Below are 16,983 nucleotides of genomic sequence, written 5' to 3' on the forward strand. Positions count from 1 at the left end.
ATATATATATATATATATGTATATATATATATATATATATATTCATGTGGTTATCTGAAAGATTAAGCTAGTTGCCACATTGTGAGATTTTTCAGAATACGAAATGTAAAACCCACATGTCACTTTGGGATAACAAACCTTTCTCATCCCTCAGCCTACATCATACAGATCTCCCAACTTCTGGTCCTATCAGAAGCCAGTGGGCGTCTTGGTGGGATGTGAAGGGAGAGTGCTAGCCAATCCTTACCATGGGAATTATGACAATGTTGGAGTGTCATCAGCCCAATAAGAGGGCATGTTTGCATCAGAACAGGGCTTTTTCACTTTATTCCAGGAGATAGCCTGCTGACGGACTCTTGTGAGGAGCAACTTACCTTGGAGACAGTGACAGGGAAATCTAGAAGCTTGCTGGGGACCCATCAGAGGAGTAGAATGAGCCTGGGTGAGGAGAAAATCCTTGACTGAAAGCCCTTGACCAGATCTGGGCTGTCCTCAGAGGAGTCCTGCTGTTTTCCCCTGACCAAAGTGTCCCATGTAAGTAGAACAAAACAAAAGCCATCAATTGTGTGGTGAGCTACCTGACTTATCCCTTTCCATTAGTGGGTAAGGGGGGAGGGGTGAAGCTGGGTAGGCCCTTATAGAGAAAATCATGGGATGAGTGTTGTTAGAATTCAAAACTAACAAAGTTCATGCCCAGTGTGTTAGAGCCGGTAGAGACCATAAATACTTGGGTGACTGTCCTTCTGAAACCCCGGACTCCTGTCCCGAAAGGTGTCCATAATCCCAAAAGAGGTAATCCCCACACGTTACCTTTCAAGTGAATGTGGAGGGTGAAAAACGAAATTTCACTTGTATTCCTTTGTATCCCAACCCAGAATGACCAAGCATTGCTTCTCATTTGAATGTGTGTTGAAAAACGATTTCCCTTTGAGTTCCTTTTACCCACTTTGTCTTTTAGGTAAAATTTGAAAAACGATTTTCCCATTTAAGTTCCTTTTCCCAACTGTGCCTTTCAAATGAAAGCCCTAAAACCAACATTTCCCATTGATTCCCTTGCCTCCAAAACAAGAATCCAGAAGCCTGTTCTTTGAATGTGTGTTGCTAAACGATTTTTCCATTGTACTGTGAATGTTTTCCATTGATTAATTTTAAATTAAATCTGTTGTAAATTGTGACTGCATGTTTAAAAATGTTACCTGTGTTGTTTTAAAAACAGAAAGTACTTGGGAGTTGTAATATTGGCTGGTAGTCTTCTTTGTCAAACATTAAATGAATGAATATGTATTCTTACTATACACCAGCCTGGTTCCAGACGGGGTGGAGGCCTCACCAAATTGAATCTGAAATCGTGCTTTGGGCACGCGCCACCTTGCTTGGGGGGAAAGGAACTCCCTGAGTTGAGTGTGATCGCCCAAGAAACTGCAACACTTTGCCAGTGCTTGTTTTGTAATGCTGCTCCATGTACAGTGCGATATCTCAGGTGAAGTCCCTATTGGTCTGTGATAGTAGCTACATATTAGTGTCATCGGCAGCAGTTTTCTGGTCACCAAAAGCAACAGGTGCAGTTTCTAGGAAGACTTGTTGCCGTCTCGAATCTTCCTTGAAATATTTTTGGGATTGTCAGAGATCTTATAGGTAGCTGGAGTGGCATTTCTAGCTCTGGGTTGTACCTGACGCTAGCGGGACTGGGCCGTTGGCATAGTTCTTTTAATTTACTACTTACTCATGGAGGCTCCTGCAAACGCTGCCTGCTCTTTGGCTCTGATTGCCAAGGTAAGTAGAGAGATAGAAAGATGAACAGAAAGGTAAAGGAAAATATACCGTTTGGAGACACAGAGGCAGGGAGACAGTGAGCTATACAGGAAAAAAGTATGCTGAACAACATATTAAAAGTAATATCTTGGTAAAGGAATTTAATGGGCCTAATAGGTAGCAAGGTAATACAGGACACACAATACAACTATAAATTTAAACATTTGCTTTAAAATCATTTTCAATAAATTCTCGCCAGTGGTCCGGTTTTGTTCCCATGGAGGTCTACATCATGCTTCCTTTAAACTTTAGTAGGAGGCATCGCATTTTCCATGGAGGTCGGTATTTTTTATCAGAAACATTTGTGAACAGTTGTCTGTAAGTGATGAACCCATGTTTGTCCTTTAATGATCCTTCTTGTTTGCAGAAGAAGCGCCCAAACCAGTAGACCACAGAAGTCCCAGTGAATGCCATTCAAGTTATCGTTCCCTATGCGTTCCAAAAAAACGCTTTAAATACGTGTAAACATGTAAACAGTGTCAGGCACAGACTTATTAAAACAAGATTCCATGTGCCCTTGATCTCTTCAAAACCAGCTTTCCGAAGAGCTGGACTCCTCACTGAAGGCCTTCCTGCACATGTTGGAGTTCTCCTGGTAGAGCGGCAGTTCCTCACCGGCCAACAGCTGGGTTTTCCCTTTGCGGGACGTGTACGCTTTTCCAGAGGGCAGTCTCTCGTACTTAGTCACATATTGTCTAAAAAGACACAAAGAGGATATCTGGTGACACAACAAATTTCCAGTTCAATGCATCGATCAATATATAACAGAAACGTGCGAGGGCATAATTCATAGGGTTGGATATCTTATCAAAGTGTATGTTGGCAGTAAGACACTTGCATTTGTAATGTAGAAAAGGAAATGGGAAAGACACGTTATTTATGCCCCACTCTCCAACTCTCCCTTATATATTCACAAAAATGGTGATAAGCACATTTGCCGCCATTCTTTGTGGTTCGCCTCAGAACTAATATGACCCACATGGTGAATCATTTTGATAGGGGAGCAGCTGTTTGAAGTTTCCTGCAAAATGTGCACTCAGTTCAAGGTACCTCATTTCGACAAATTGAGGAGTAAAACATAGGCACAATCGCATATACCCTTCTTTTTTACACCACATTAGGGAGGAGTGTAGGTGGGTAATTTTGATTGCCCACATGCATTGCACCGAGGGGACTGACTCTTTGCAATTTGTTCAAGACCTCCTTTACATGCAATGTTCCTTATTTCCACAACATAATGGAAAAGTGAGGAGTAGCAAATAGGCAAAAACGCCTTCATTTCTCACTTTTCAACAAAGTTGGTGGAAAGGTGTAACTGCAATTAACAGCGGTGGGAAGCTTTTACAATGGATTGCTATCGAATAGGCCTGCTTTTACCCAATGGTCAGATAAGGGGGAATCCACTGTTTCACTGCCAACATGAAAATGCACGCTGGTGGTAAGGCACCCGCATTTATAAGGCAGAGTGGGAAATGGAGGCATACTCACACCCAACTCCCCAACTGCAGCTGGCAAATTACCAAAAACGAGGCGTATCCGCCTCAGACCGAACATGACCGTCACACTTTTAAAAGACAGCACTGTCAGTTTCTGAAGCTGAAAGTGCGTTTGGTTTAATAGCAGCGGCAGATGCATGCAAGTAGACTACCAAAGAGAGCTAGGACATGCTGGGGGTCCACTGTGGAGAAGATTTGTTGGCAGCCGAATGTATCTGCAGAAGCCCCTGAGAGTGCAGCTTTTTTCTAGATTCTCAAGAGAACATGATTTGGAGTGCAGGGACTTTGGGGTATCAAGAAATATCAAACTTCCAGAGGGCAAGTACATTTAAATATAATATTTCATCACACACTAAAACGTGTGTTTGAAAAAGCAACACGAAGCATCAAAGACCCATGTCCTGATGGCTAACGTGTGCTTGTGTAAAAGTCACATTTTAAACTTACCTGCATAGGTAAGTGCAGCCTTTTCCGGCGCAGATAGACTGTCATGGTAATTCATAGAAATTCGCACAAAAGTGTCGCAAGCGGCAGGCGCAGAGTGTCCGCGTGCGATTGTCTGCGCCAGCCGCGTGCGCGAAAATCGATTTCCGCGCACAGCGCATTCATGGATTTTCGCATCCAAAACCAGCCGTGGCGCAGCGTGGCGCAGCGACCCTGCAGCAGCGCCAGTTACGCCCCCAAGAACACCCTCGCGCAAGGAAAAGCCTTCAAAATCGCCAAATAATCGCAAAGGGCTGCGCTAACCCTGGACCAGTTCACCGGGCTGGCAAACAGCAAACGCCAAGCGGGGAACGTGTATTTCAGTGGTTCGCGGGAAGTTCCACACGCGATTGTCCTGTGTACGTGTGCATCAGGGGTGCGCGGGAAGTTCCACACCAAAATCAGCAGGGTACGTGTATTTCAGGGGTGCGCTGGAAGTTCAACACGCGATTGGGCCCGTGCGAGCAGGGTACGTGTATTGCAGGGGTGCGCGGGAAGTTCCACACGCGATTTCATCAGGGTACGTGTATTTCAGGGGTGCGCGGGAAGTTCCACACGCGATTGGGCCAGTGCGAGCAGGGTACGTGTATTTCAGGGGTGCGCGGGAAGTTCCACACGCGATTGGCCCCGTGCGAGCAGGGTACGTGTATTCCAGGGGTGCGCGGGAAGTTCCACACGCGATTTCATCAGGGTACGTGTATTTCAGGGGTGCGCGGGAAGTTCCACACGCGATTGGCCCAGTGCGAGCAGGGTACGTGTATTCCAGGGGTGCGCGGGAAGTTCCACACGCGATTGGCCCCGTGCGAGCAGGGTACGTGTATTCCAGGGATGCGCGGGAAGTTCCACACGCGATTTCAGCAGGGTATGTGAATTCCAGGGGTTCTGGGGAGTACTACACGTGAATTGGCCGTGTGGGTCCTCCCAGGTGTACGCTCGACAACCTCCACGGCCCCTGCAGGCAGCCCACACCACGGGGGACTACCCTGCACCCCTGCTCATGTCCCGCAGGCAGCCCATCCACCATGGGCATGCCCCGCAGCCAACCCACATGTCACCTTGCACTACTGATCAACAATGCATGTCTCCCAGCACCCCCACCCCCCAGCAGTGCAGGGGCAGCAACACCAGGCCCCCACTCATGTCTCCCACCACCCCCACCCCCCAGCCACCATGGGCATCCCCCACCAGGCCCCCACTCATGTCTCCCAGCACCCCCACCCCCCAGCAGTGCAGGGGCAGCACCGCCAGGCCCCCACTCATGTCCCCCTGCACCCCCACCCCCCAGCAGTGTGAGGCACCCTCCACCAGGCCCCCACTCATGTCTCCCACCACCCCCACCCCCCAGCAGTGCAGGGGCAGCCCCCACCCATGTCTCCCACCACCCCCACCCCCCAGCCACCATGGGCATCCCCCACCAGGCCCCCACTCATGTCTCCCACCCACCCCCATCCCCCAGCCACCATGGGCACCCTCCACCAGGCCTCCACTCATGTCTCCCACCCACCCCCACCCCCCAGCCACCATGGGCATCCCCCACCAGGCCCCCACTCATGTCTCCCACCCACCCCCACCCCCCAGCCACCATGGGCATCCCCCACCAGGCCCCCACTCATGTCTCCCACCACCCCCACCCCCCAGCCACCATGGGCACCCTCCACCAGGCCCCCACTCATGTCTTCCAGCACCCCCACCCCCCAGCAGTGCAGGGGCAGCACCACCAGGCCCCCACTCATGTCTCCCACCACCCCCACCCCCCCAGCAGTGTGGGGCACCCTCCACCAGGCCCCCACTCATGTCCAACTCATGTCTCCCACCCACCCCCACCCCCCAGCCACCATGGGCATCCCCCACCAGGCCCCCACTCATGTCTCCCACCACCCCCACCCCCCAGCCACCATGGGCACCCTACACCAGGCCCCCACTCATGTCTCCCACCCACCCCCACCCCCCAGCCACCATGGGCATCCCCCACCAGGCCCCCACTCATGTCTCCCACCACCCCCACCCCCAGCCACCATGGGCACCCTCCACCAGGCCCCCACTCATGTCTCCCACCACCCCCAACCCCCAGCCACCATGGGCACCCTCCACCAGGCCCCCACTCATGTCTCCCAGCACCCACACCCCCCTGCAGTGCAGGGGCAGCACCACCAGGCCCCCACTCATGTCTCCCACCACCCCCACCCCCCCAGCAGTGTGGGGCACCCTCCACCAGGCCCCCACTCATGTCCAACACATGTCTCCCACCCACCCCCACCCCCCAGCCACCATGGGCATCCCCCACCAGGCCCCCACTCATGTCTCCCACCACCCCCACCCCCCAGCCACCATGGGCACCCTCCACCAGGCCCCCACTCATGTCTCCCACCCACCCCCACCCCCCAGCCACCATGGGCATCCCCCACCAGGCCCCCACTCATGTCTCCCACCACCCCCACCCCCCAGCCACCATGGGCACCCTCCACCAGGCCCCCACTCATGTCTCCCAGCACCCCCATCCCCCAGCAGTGCAGGGGCAGCACCACCAGGCCCCCACTCATGTCCCCCTGCACCCCCACCCCCCAGCATCCAGGGGCACCCTCCACCAGGCCCCCACTCATGTCTCCCACCACCCCCAGCCCCCAGCAGTGTGGAGCACCCTCCACCAGGCCCCCACTCATGTCTCCCACCACCCCCACCCCCCAGCAGTGCAGGGGCAGCCTCCACCAGGCCCCCACCCATGTCTCCCACCACCCCCACCCCCCAGCCACCATGGGCATCCCCCACCAGGCCCCCACTCATGTCTCCCAGCACCCCCACCCCCCAGCAGTGCAGGGGCAGCACCACCAGGCCCCCACTCATGTCTCCCACCACCCCCAGCCCCGAGCAGTGTGGGGCACCCTTCACCAGGCCCCCACTCATGTCCAACTCATGTCTCCCACCCACCCCCACCCCCCAGCCACCATGGGCATCCACCACCAGGCCCCCACTCATGTCTCCCACCACCCCCACCCCCCAGCCACCATGGGCACCCTCCACCAGGCCCCCACTCATGTCTCCCACCCACCCCCACCCCCCAGCCACCATGGGCATCCCCCACCAGGCCCCCACTCATGTCTCCCACCACCCCCACCCCCCAGCCACCATGGGCACCCTCCACCAGGCCCCCACTCATGTCTCCCACCACCCCCACACCCCAGCAGTGCAGGGGCAGCACCACCAGGCCCCCACTCATGTCCCCCTGCACCCCCACCCCCCAGCATCCAGGGGCACCCTCCACCAGGCCCCCACTCATGTCTCCCCTCCCACCACCCCCACCCCCCAGCAGTGTGGAGCACCCTCCACCAGGCCCCCACTCATGTCTCCCACCACCCCCACCCCCCAGCAGTGCAGGGGCAGCCTCCACCAGGCCCCCACCCATGTCTCCCACCACCCCGACCCCCCAGCCACCATGGGCATCCCCCACCAGGCCCCCACTCATGTCTCCCACCACCCCCACCCCCCTGCCACCATGGGCAGCCTCCACCAGGTCCTCACAATCCCCAATCATGTGCGTTATGGTCAGCCTCCACAGCCAAAAAGCCCTACCAAGTAACCCATTCACCCACATGGAAATGGAAATTACATGTTACACCCCCAATGTTCATGAAGCTAATGGACCCATGTCCGTCACACACAATGGTTGCAATTGAATGGGAAAACACCCAACATGACATGCATGAAACCAATGAGATAATACCACACAGTGAAGTATGAAAACAAAATTGTATTTAAAAAAAGAAAGAATGCTAAACAAATGAAACAAACTACAATGGGAATGAAAAAAAGATAAGCTGCATGTCCGTATTAAAAAATAAAAACACCAAATCCCGATCCAAAAAAATATCGTCCAAAGTGAAATGAAAAAAAATATCTATCCAATTAAGAACTATGTAAAAAACTTCCAAGAGTCCATGAGCCCAACTGAACAAAGGAAACCTACAAAAAAACCTAACTAAAATGCAACTATATACAAAAAGTGGAGCAGTGTCCGTCGACTCCAAATCATAAGAACAAACAAAGGAAACCTAAAACTAAAGAACTATATACAAAGGCGGCGGGCAAGTCCAGCGGCTCACTCCGTGGTGTTCCGGGCCAGGGCATCATCGAACTCCTGTTCGATGTCCCGGAGACGGTCCAGTTCCATGGCCCCGAGGGTCCGCAGGGACGACGCCGTGTCCTCCTCCAACCCCCTGCGGATTGCCTCGAGGCACTCGTCCCGCCTCAGGGTCCTCCGCATGGAGTTCTCCGCCCTGACCATTGTGAGCCGCGCCTCTTCCGCCCGCCGCCGCTCCGCACCTATGGCGTGGCCCAACCGCTGCCACACGGAAGACACTCTCTGTCCTGGGTCCTCCTGCCCTCCGGCCGATGCCTGCCCCTCCGATGTCGAAGGCCCCGAGCCTTCATGGCTCCCACCATGTTGCTGCTGCTGCTCTGCCTCTGCCCGTGCACTGCCTCCTGCTGCCTGCACATCCTCCACCGGCTGGGGTGCAGTTGTTGATGTGGCCACCCCTGCTGGACGTCCGACTCCCGACTGTGGCAGGGATGCCTCCTCCACCAGCCTGGCCGCACTGTCAGAGGCAGCTCCACAGGGCACCCAGGTGACTGATGGGTGGGAAGATGGCACAGAGGACGACTGGCGCGTAGGGAGTCCAGTTGAGGAGGGGGTCGGAGCAAGCCCCATCAGACGGAGGAATCCGGCCTGGGTGACCTGTCCCAGCAGGCTGACGTGGTCAACGAGCCATTCGAGATGACGTGCAGTCTCTCCATGAAAAGACTGCAGGTCACCTCGCATGGCCCGTTGACGCAACGCCACACCAGCCAGGACAGGCTCAACCCGGACCTGGATAGCCACGTCCGCAGGCAGAGGAAGGCCAGTTGACGTCAGCTCATCCCCTGCCTGAAAACGGGTCTGGACGTAGGCATCCCTGCTGGTGCAAGATGATGCAGGGACAGGATCGGGGACAGGATTGCACACAGACACCTCCGCCGTGGCCTGTGCTGCCTCCTGCCCCTGGTCCTGCACTGCACCACTAGCACCAGTGGGATCCCCACCTCCAGACCCCGTCTCTGGTGCTTGCACGGCCTCCTCCTCCACCAAACCCCCCACCAACCTGGATGACTCCGTGCCATCTTCCCCTGTTGGGCCCTGTGGGGTCCCAGCTGCCCCTTCTGCTGCCGAGGAGTCCAACTCCAACCTCCGCCTCTTGGACCTCCCCCCGGCAGCTGCGGCCTGGGACGCGGCACCGGACTCCTCACTCCCCGACGAGATGACAACACGGGAGGGGAGCTGGGCCTTGCGTCTCCGGCTGGCGGTGGGATCCCCGCCGCTGTGCTCCACAGCACCTTCTCCGCCCTCTTCATCAGTTGACGCTGCAGACAGGGAGAAACAAAACACAGGCATCAGGGCACTGTACAATGGACACATACACACATGATAGTTGCACATGAGTGGCATTGGCAAACCTCAGACATGTCATCACAATCCCCAACAGACATGTCATTGCAACTCGCACACATGAGCCATACCACAGCCATATCGCAACTGCCACCACCATCCCTACACATACAACAGCATGAGCAGCCAAAGGTGAGCCAGACATCACATGCAACACAGGAAGTGCACCACACATGTACACACACCACCACACTTGCATGCATGTGTACACCTCTGACAAGTGTCGCACTGTTCAGACGGGCATCCATGTCACATCTGCCAATCAGGCTTCCACATACCGCTGTCACATGCATCCATGTTGCATCACTGTTGCACCCTTGTCAAATACACACACATGCACATGTACACAGTGCTCATACATGCAGCCGAAAACAACATACATGCGTGACATCACGGACATGTCTACTTACATACACATTCATCCAAACATGTGTGCCCACACAACTGCATTTGGCATGCAAGCCTACACACACAAGCACCATCCATGTCTCACACATTACAGCCCTCGCATGTGTCAGCCCCATGGCCCTGTACACCCCCACCCATACTCGACCCCATACAAACAGATGTGCAACCTGCACACTACCGAATAATCACCACACGCACAGCTCACAATCAGGATGCATGTACACTCACCGCTCGACTCCAGACGGGTCTGCTTCTCTAGGACCTGGACGTGGAGCGCTGGGGATATGCGTTCCAGGACCCTCATCTGTTCTTCCGACAAGTGGCCCCGGCGCCCCTTGGCATCCGCTGCCTTCAAGAGGCGCCGGGCCTTGTTCAGGGTCCTGGACCTGAAGTCCTCCCAGCGCTTCCTGACATGTTGTAAGTCGCGGACTGCCACCCCCTCCGCGTTGATGGCAGTCACGATGTCAGTCCAGATCCGAGTCCGTCCTTCCTTGTCGGCGCGGGAACTTCCGAAGAGGGCATCATACTGCCCCAGGACTTGCTCTACCAGGACACCAACTTCGGTGGCACTGAAGCTGGTGCCCCTCTGCCTCTCTGGCCGGGGGTTGTCAGTGGTCACAGATGGTGTTTGCCCCGACATGACAACCCCAGAGGCAGAAGTGGGTGGGCAACTGGGTACTGGGGCTGGGCTGTGGAGCGATGGAATCCCAGTCGGGAGTCTTCGGTTCCAGCAGGGGTGGTCACAGCAACAGCACCCCTGGCTGATGTGCAGGCAGCAAATGGCAGTGCACGTGGGCAGCAGGCAGTCAGGCAGCAGCAGATGGCAGGTGGGAGCGTGCTCGGGGCTCTGGGGGGCAGTAGTTCGGCCTTCTGGGCAGGAGCGTGGTCTTCCGTGTGCTTACGCGTGGCCAGCTTGATACGGAGTGATTTGGCACGTGAAAAATCCAACACGTCTGCGTGTAATTCGAGGAAAGGCCCTTAGCGCGTAAACGCGTCGCCAGCGTATGCGCGTCTATGAAGTCACGTGCACGTTGAATTGGGCACACGTATGAAAATGTTGCGTGTGAAAAAAATGAAAGACACGTCCGAGTGTCAAAGCGTGTAATTGGTGGGAATGGGCCTAGCGCGTACACGCGGCAGTGACAAAGCGTGTAATTGGTGGAAATGGCCCTACACGCAGAAGTGACAAAGCGTGTAATTGGTGGAAATGGCCCTACACGCAGAAGTGACAAAGCGTGTAATTGGTGGAAATGGCCCTACACGCAGAAGTGACAAAGCGTGTAATTGGTGGAAATGGCCCTACACGCAGAAGTGACAAAGCGTGTAATTGGTGGAAATGGCCCTAGCGCGTACACGCCGCGTAAGTGACGCTGGACGTGTGGGCCTGTATAAAAGGTACGTGTAGAACACCATTTCCTTGTACGTGCTTTTCGTGGAGAGCGAGTGGGTGAATTCTGTACTTCTTGTCGTTTCACGCGCGATTTACTTCACGGCGTTTCAAGTTCGTATTCCCTGTTACCTCTGACAGCTTTTTCTCTTTTTTCTCTTTTACTGGTTTACCTGGGCCTGTTCCCTCAAACAGTGTTCCCTTCTACTGTTGTCCTGTCTCCTCAGACAGCGTACAAATCTTCTTTTGGCGGGGGTGTTGCCAACCAAACGCGCTCCTTTTTCACGCTCTTTTACCTGGCAGACGGTGAGTCACGCACGTATCTAACATCTGTGCTTGCCCCGTGTGTAGCCTACCCCTTCAGAGGTCATTCTAGGCTGCGTGTGACACGCATACGTTCATTCTTGTGTTACTGGGTGCCACAGCGTAGTGCAGATTTTTCTTTCTGCACACGTGGTCTAGGAGGGGTTGCGTGCACGTCATCTCCCTTTTTTGGGGCTCCTGTGCGTAGCGTGACCTGTCATCTTTCCCCAGGGGTTACATTCAGCCTTGCAAGAGCACTAGGGTACAATTACCATCTGGTACCCAACCCCTTTGACCCCCAATTGCCCAGGACAATAGTTTACAGCCACTCCCATACGCACATTAACATCAGTGCCATGGCTGGGAGGCGAGGATTCCGTAAGGGTGGCAAAGGTGGAAGAGCCACAAGTGGTGGCCGTGGTGGATCCGGTAGGGGACGTGGTCGTTACTTGCAGGGTGAGCCTGTCCCCCCATGTGTGGAGGACCAGTCAAGGGCACCCATAATCCCCCCACCCCCCCTCCCGTTGAGGCTGATGTGGCTGACACCATCCATGCTCAGCCCTTGTTGGACCAGCCCATTGTGGCACCAGACCTGGCTGACTCCATGGGTGACTTCCAGGTCAGCAGGCCTATGACACGTGCGCTGGTGCACGTTGATGTCATCATGCCACGTGCATCTGGGGCAGCAAGGTCATTTGCTGCCCCAAGTAGGCAGGGCGGAGAGGCTGCAGGGGCAGCTGCGGCTCCATCCACCCCAGCTCTCACACACCCAGCCAGGACAGTGTCGGTCCTAGTCCATCCTGCTGACATTCCCCCTGACACCATTACACTTGAGCCAATGCCTGCACCAACTCTCATGCTGAGTGTGCAATTCCACACTCCTGATACAGAGTCCACCAGGGCTCCTGCCCCTAGTGTCCAGAGCGGCGCAGGACACTCAGGATCACCACCACCTTCCAAGCGGAAGAGGAAGAGTGCTCGTCCGGCACAGGCTGATGCCCCAGACACGGCTACACAGTCCGGCCCGTCGAGGAAGCCCAGCTTCACGGATGACGAACTGAATGCACTTGTCGAGTATGTGTCCGCACATGATAACGAGATGGTCATTGTTGCAGGATCCAAGACCACACCTGCACAACGCCAGGCACACTGGCAGACCGTTGCGGACATCGTAAGTGCCCTTGGAATCGTGAGGCGCACAGCCAATGATTGCTATAAGCGCTGGAATGACCTAAAGCGCAGGGCAAAGAGTAAGCTGGCCTCAAGTCATGCCGCAACTCTAGTGACTGGAGGTGGGTCTCCAGTAGTAGACATGGAACTCACTCCACATGAGTCAGTCGCTGGGACCTACATCACGGAGGAACAGATCCAAGGCGTGGGAGATCTGCCTGATTACGAGGCATTGTCCGGTGAGTGCACATGCATGTGTGTGTCATTCATGTGCATGGTGTGTGTGAGGGCTTCTGTTTGTGTGCCAGGTGAGAGTGTGTGCGCCTGAGTCGTATGGGTCAGCCATGTGCTTCATGCAATACATCCTGCGCAGCTGCATTTGGCCATAGCAGTATCCCTTCTGCCAACAGTAGACATCTAGCCCAACTGCACGCCAGTTGCCCTTGAAGTGTCACCTTGCCACAACATTGTTGCTCATTTTTCACTGTTCATTCAGTCAGATTGTTTGCATTCCACCACTTTTACTAGGCATTTCGCAGTCCTCTAGTCACATGTCTGACATGGCTATGGTAAAGTGGAGTGACTTTGTTACCTGGATATCATTTGTTCACACATGTCCCTGTGCAATTGGACCATTTTGGACTGGCAGCTCCAGGTGAAAAATCTGACCTGTTTGAATTAGAAAAGCTATTACATGCGGGAACTGGACTGAATGAATAGGTGCTGCCCTCCTCTCCATCTTCACTCAATAGCAATGGTACATGCCATCTGTGTGATGGCATGTGTGTTTCACCTGGCAATCACAGGACAATGTGTGATGCCACTGCCAGGCAGCATGCAGAAAATGTGTTCATCTTCCATCTTGGTGTCATCAGTGTGTGCCATTTGCCTGCCCTTCATATGCAGTGAGGGTGCATGCATGGGAGGGTTTTAGTCATGTGGGACATGTGTCAATCAAGTACTGGTTCTGTTGCTTCACAGCCCTCATTGTGTGCCATGGTGCTAATGCCTGTTTCCATTTCTTTGTTTTTATGTCTTTGCAGGGGAAGACGCACCTGATACTGCTGGGGTTGTGGAGATGGTGCAGACCCAGGAGGGGTCCGAGGGCCGACCAACCACCAGTGAGGGACGTGGTGTGGTGGTGGGTGAGAACCCACAAGTGCTGCAGGTCGGGCTCTCAAGGGGTGTCTCTGGCTGCACCTCCCCCGAGCTGTACTCAGGTGTTGATTCGGATGATGAGACCTACGTGCCGTCGCAGGTGAGTGTTCCAGGGAGGGATACTGTTCTGTCCCACCCACCTGCACCAGGGTCAGAACCCTCAATGGGGATGTCAGTGTTGGCAGCTACGCCTTTGGTGGTTACGGATGCAGGGTCACACTCCGCGACATCTGATCCTGTTCCTGGGCCAGCAGATCAGAGGGGGAATGCAGTCCTGCAGCCTCAGGCAGTGCCGGCACAGCAAGGCGCAGTTCGCCTTGCCCCAGACAGGTGTGGTGCCCGCCGATGTGGTGGCCGTACGCCACCTGGCAATACCGCATGGGAGCAATCCATTTACGGTATGGCAACCCAACAGGCAGCATCATCCGAGATGATGGCTCAGGCCATGGATAGGGTGGCCACTTCCATTGTCCCCCCTGAAAGGCTGATGGAGCGACTACAGCAGGCAACCGACTCCATCTGCCAGTCACACAGGGAGGACATGTTGGCGTCCAACAGGGACAGGCGGGCGGCACTGGCGACTCTGCAGGAGGCCATCTCCATAGAGTCCCAGGGCCACAGGGAAGCCCTGAGGCAGGAGCTCCTTCACCTCAGGACGACTCTTGTTGAGCTTGAGGCTTCAACACACCAAAGGACAGAACAGCAGCTGGAGCGTCTCACCCGTACGCTCTCAGCTGAGATGCAGGCAACGAGGGCGGAGATCCGGGCATCCCGTGAGTTGTTGCATGGGGACCTCAGCACACTCATCCTCCAGAACCAGACCTACCACACCCGCATGCTTGCAGCCATGGAGGAGCAGACTAGGGCCTTGCGTGGGCTGCCTCCCATAGTGCAACCACCTCCGGATGCAGCTGCACAGGGTGATAATAGCGACAGCAGTGATACTCCCACAATAGGGAAGCCGTGTGGGCCATGAGCCCATGTAGGTGTTTTTTTTTCCCAGGATCCACACAGGTGGGTTTTGGTGTGCACCCTGTCCTCGGACCTCCTGGGTGGCCTCCCAAACCCCCCCGGGCCCATCAATGGCCATTTTTTATTTTTTTTTTATTTTTATTTTTATTTTTATTTTTTTTTATTTTTAATTATTTTTTTCCCAATTTCTTTGGGACAATTTGTTGCCTTCCGTGGTTCCTGTGGGCATACGCTGCATTGTGGCTGGGCACATGCAGGCTTGTCATGTATTTGGTTCAGATGCTTGGGTTTGAGTCACACACACCCCTCCTGCTTCCCGTTTCCATGGGCTTGCAAAGGGTGTGCCCAAGTGACATTGACGTACATGGTGACATTGGACTCCCACTACATATGTGGGTAGTCTAGTCAATACTGTGTATACATTCCTAGTGCATATTGCTGTTGTGTTGTACACTACATGTTGCATTGATGTGTAACTCATCATCTGTGTCTACCTCCCAATTTGCAGGTCCCTTCCTCATGTCTACACAAGGCCCTCTAGTTTGGAGATGGGGTCCATGTTGGCAGCAGTGCACCTACAACTCTACATGGCGCCAACACTGCACAGTTGGTAGTGGTGGGAGTGCAGGCATTTCCAGGTGGTGAGACTACTAATTCATAACATTTGTGATGTCATGTTAATGGTAGTACCTGCTCAAGTTTGTTGTTGGTCCTGCATTACTGTGAGCATTTCAGGTGTTGCAAGTTTCAATTAGGGACACTGTACATTGTGACACTAGTGTCATGTTGTGGGGATTAGTTTGTTTACCTGCAAATAGCATGACATGGCACGGTGTGTCCTGTGGCGGTGCTGGGGATGGGTTGGCTGACATGGCACTGTCCTCTTGTTGCATTTTGCAAGTGGGTATTCATTTTAGCTGCTTGAATGTGTTTCTTCACAAAACTGCATTGGTGGTGTCTGTGTGGGTAGGGATGCACACATTGTAACACTTCCAGGTGAACAATCTCAGGCTGATATGGTTTTCACGGTTGATTCTCCAGACATTCAGGATCAGTGTCAGGTTGAGTCATCATTGATTGTCAGATGGAATGTGCCAGGGCAGTGTGCACTCCACAGGGGTGTGATTTCTATGTGAAGTAATTAGCCACTAGCTGTGTACGGGCTGCCTCCCCCCATGCCCTTTCCCCTCCCATGCGCAGCGGCTGTGCATGTGGTTGGGGATGTGGGGCCACCACCATGTCCACGACCAGGCCCCGGCGTGTTGCAACGTTGTGCAGGACACATGCTGCCACTATGATCCTGCACACTACTGGGGGAGCGTACAACAGCTGCCCGCCAGAACGGTCAAGGGAGCGAAAGCGTGACTTTAGCACTCCGAATGTGCGCTCCACTATGCCCCGGGTTGTAATGTGGGCTGTGTTATATCTTACCTGGGGTGGCGTGGTGGGGTTCCGAATTGGCGTCATCATGTGGGGGCTGAGAGGGTAGGCACTGTCCCCTGTGGAGGTGGTGATTGGTATCATTGGTGGGGTTATGACCAGTATCTGACATGCATGCATGTGCAGTGGCATTCATACTCACCAAGCAGCCATGTATCGCCATGCCGCCCAGCTTCTAGGTCCCGGCTTAGGGTGGACATTCGGTAAATGAAGCTGTCGTGGGTGGACCCGGGATAGTTGGCATATACTGAGGTGATGATTCCCTTGGCATTACATACTACCTGCACGTTGATGGAATGCCAGTGCTTGCGGTTCTCATAGATGTGCTCTGATGCCCTGGGGGGACGTAGAGCCACATGGGTGCAGTCGATGGCACCTAGCACTTTGGGGAATCGTGCCACACCGTAAAAATCCAGGGCGGCAGCATGCCTTTCTGCAGTTGTTCTGGGCAGGTATATGTGCCTGCGGACTGATGGGCGTGCAGTGATGATGTTCAAGACCTGGTGTAGGCAGCGTGACTGGGTGGCCTGTGATACCCCACCCACAATGGCACTTGTCCGCTGAAATGATCCAGTGGCTAAGAAGTGCAGTACATTGAGGACCTTCTCCAGGGGGCTGAGTGCTTGGGAGCACAGGGTGGGTGATGTGAGGTCATCCTCCCACTCACTCACCAGGTCCAGTATAATGTGTGGTGGAAACCTGTACCTCCCATGCACCTGGTCATCAGGCATCCCGAAAAGGCTGGTTCTGGGTGTGAATATTCTGGCCCTGACTATCCTCCTCCTCCTCCTTTGGTAGCCCATGCCCACTGCTGCTAGGAACGGTATGTTCATCCTGGGTCTGAGCTTGTTATTTTGCTAGCGCGCAAATTTATGCGT

The 16,983-nt window shown here is 54.4% G+C and overlaps 1 protein-coding gene across 2 annotated transcripts in view; it reads right to left on the reverse strand.

Annotated features, from left to right (window-relative positions):
- Positions 1-1,886: 1,886 nt before the first annotated feature.
- MTTP (microsomal triglyceride transfer protein) overlaps positions 1,887-16,983 on the reverse strand; it is a 627,046-nt gene continuing 611,949 nt past the window's right edge. The window contains exon 18 of one of the 2 annotated variants that reach the window (XM_069630721.1): positions 1,887-2,507. In XM_069630721.1, the coding sequence (XP_069486822.1) occupies positions 2,339-2,507 (169 nt within the window). In that variant the 3' untranslated portion in view covers positions 1,887-2,338. The remainder of the gene's footprint in view (positions 2,508-16,983) is intronic. The other variant, XM_069630722.1, reaches the window with a different exon arrangement.

Source organism: Ambystoma mexicanum, chromosome 6q, assembly GCF_040938575.1.
Source record: "Ambystoma mexicanum isolate Mex_15411 chromosome 6q, UKY_AmexF1_1, whole genome shotgun sequence".
Taxonomy (NCBI): Eukaryota; Metazoa; Chordata; class Amphibia; order Caudata; family Ambystomatidae; genus Ambystoma; species Ambystoma mexicanum.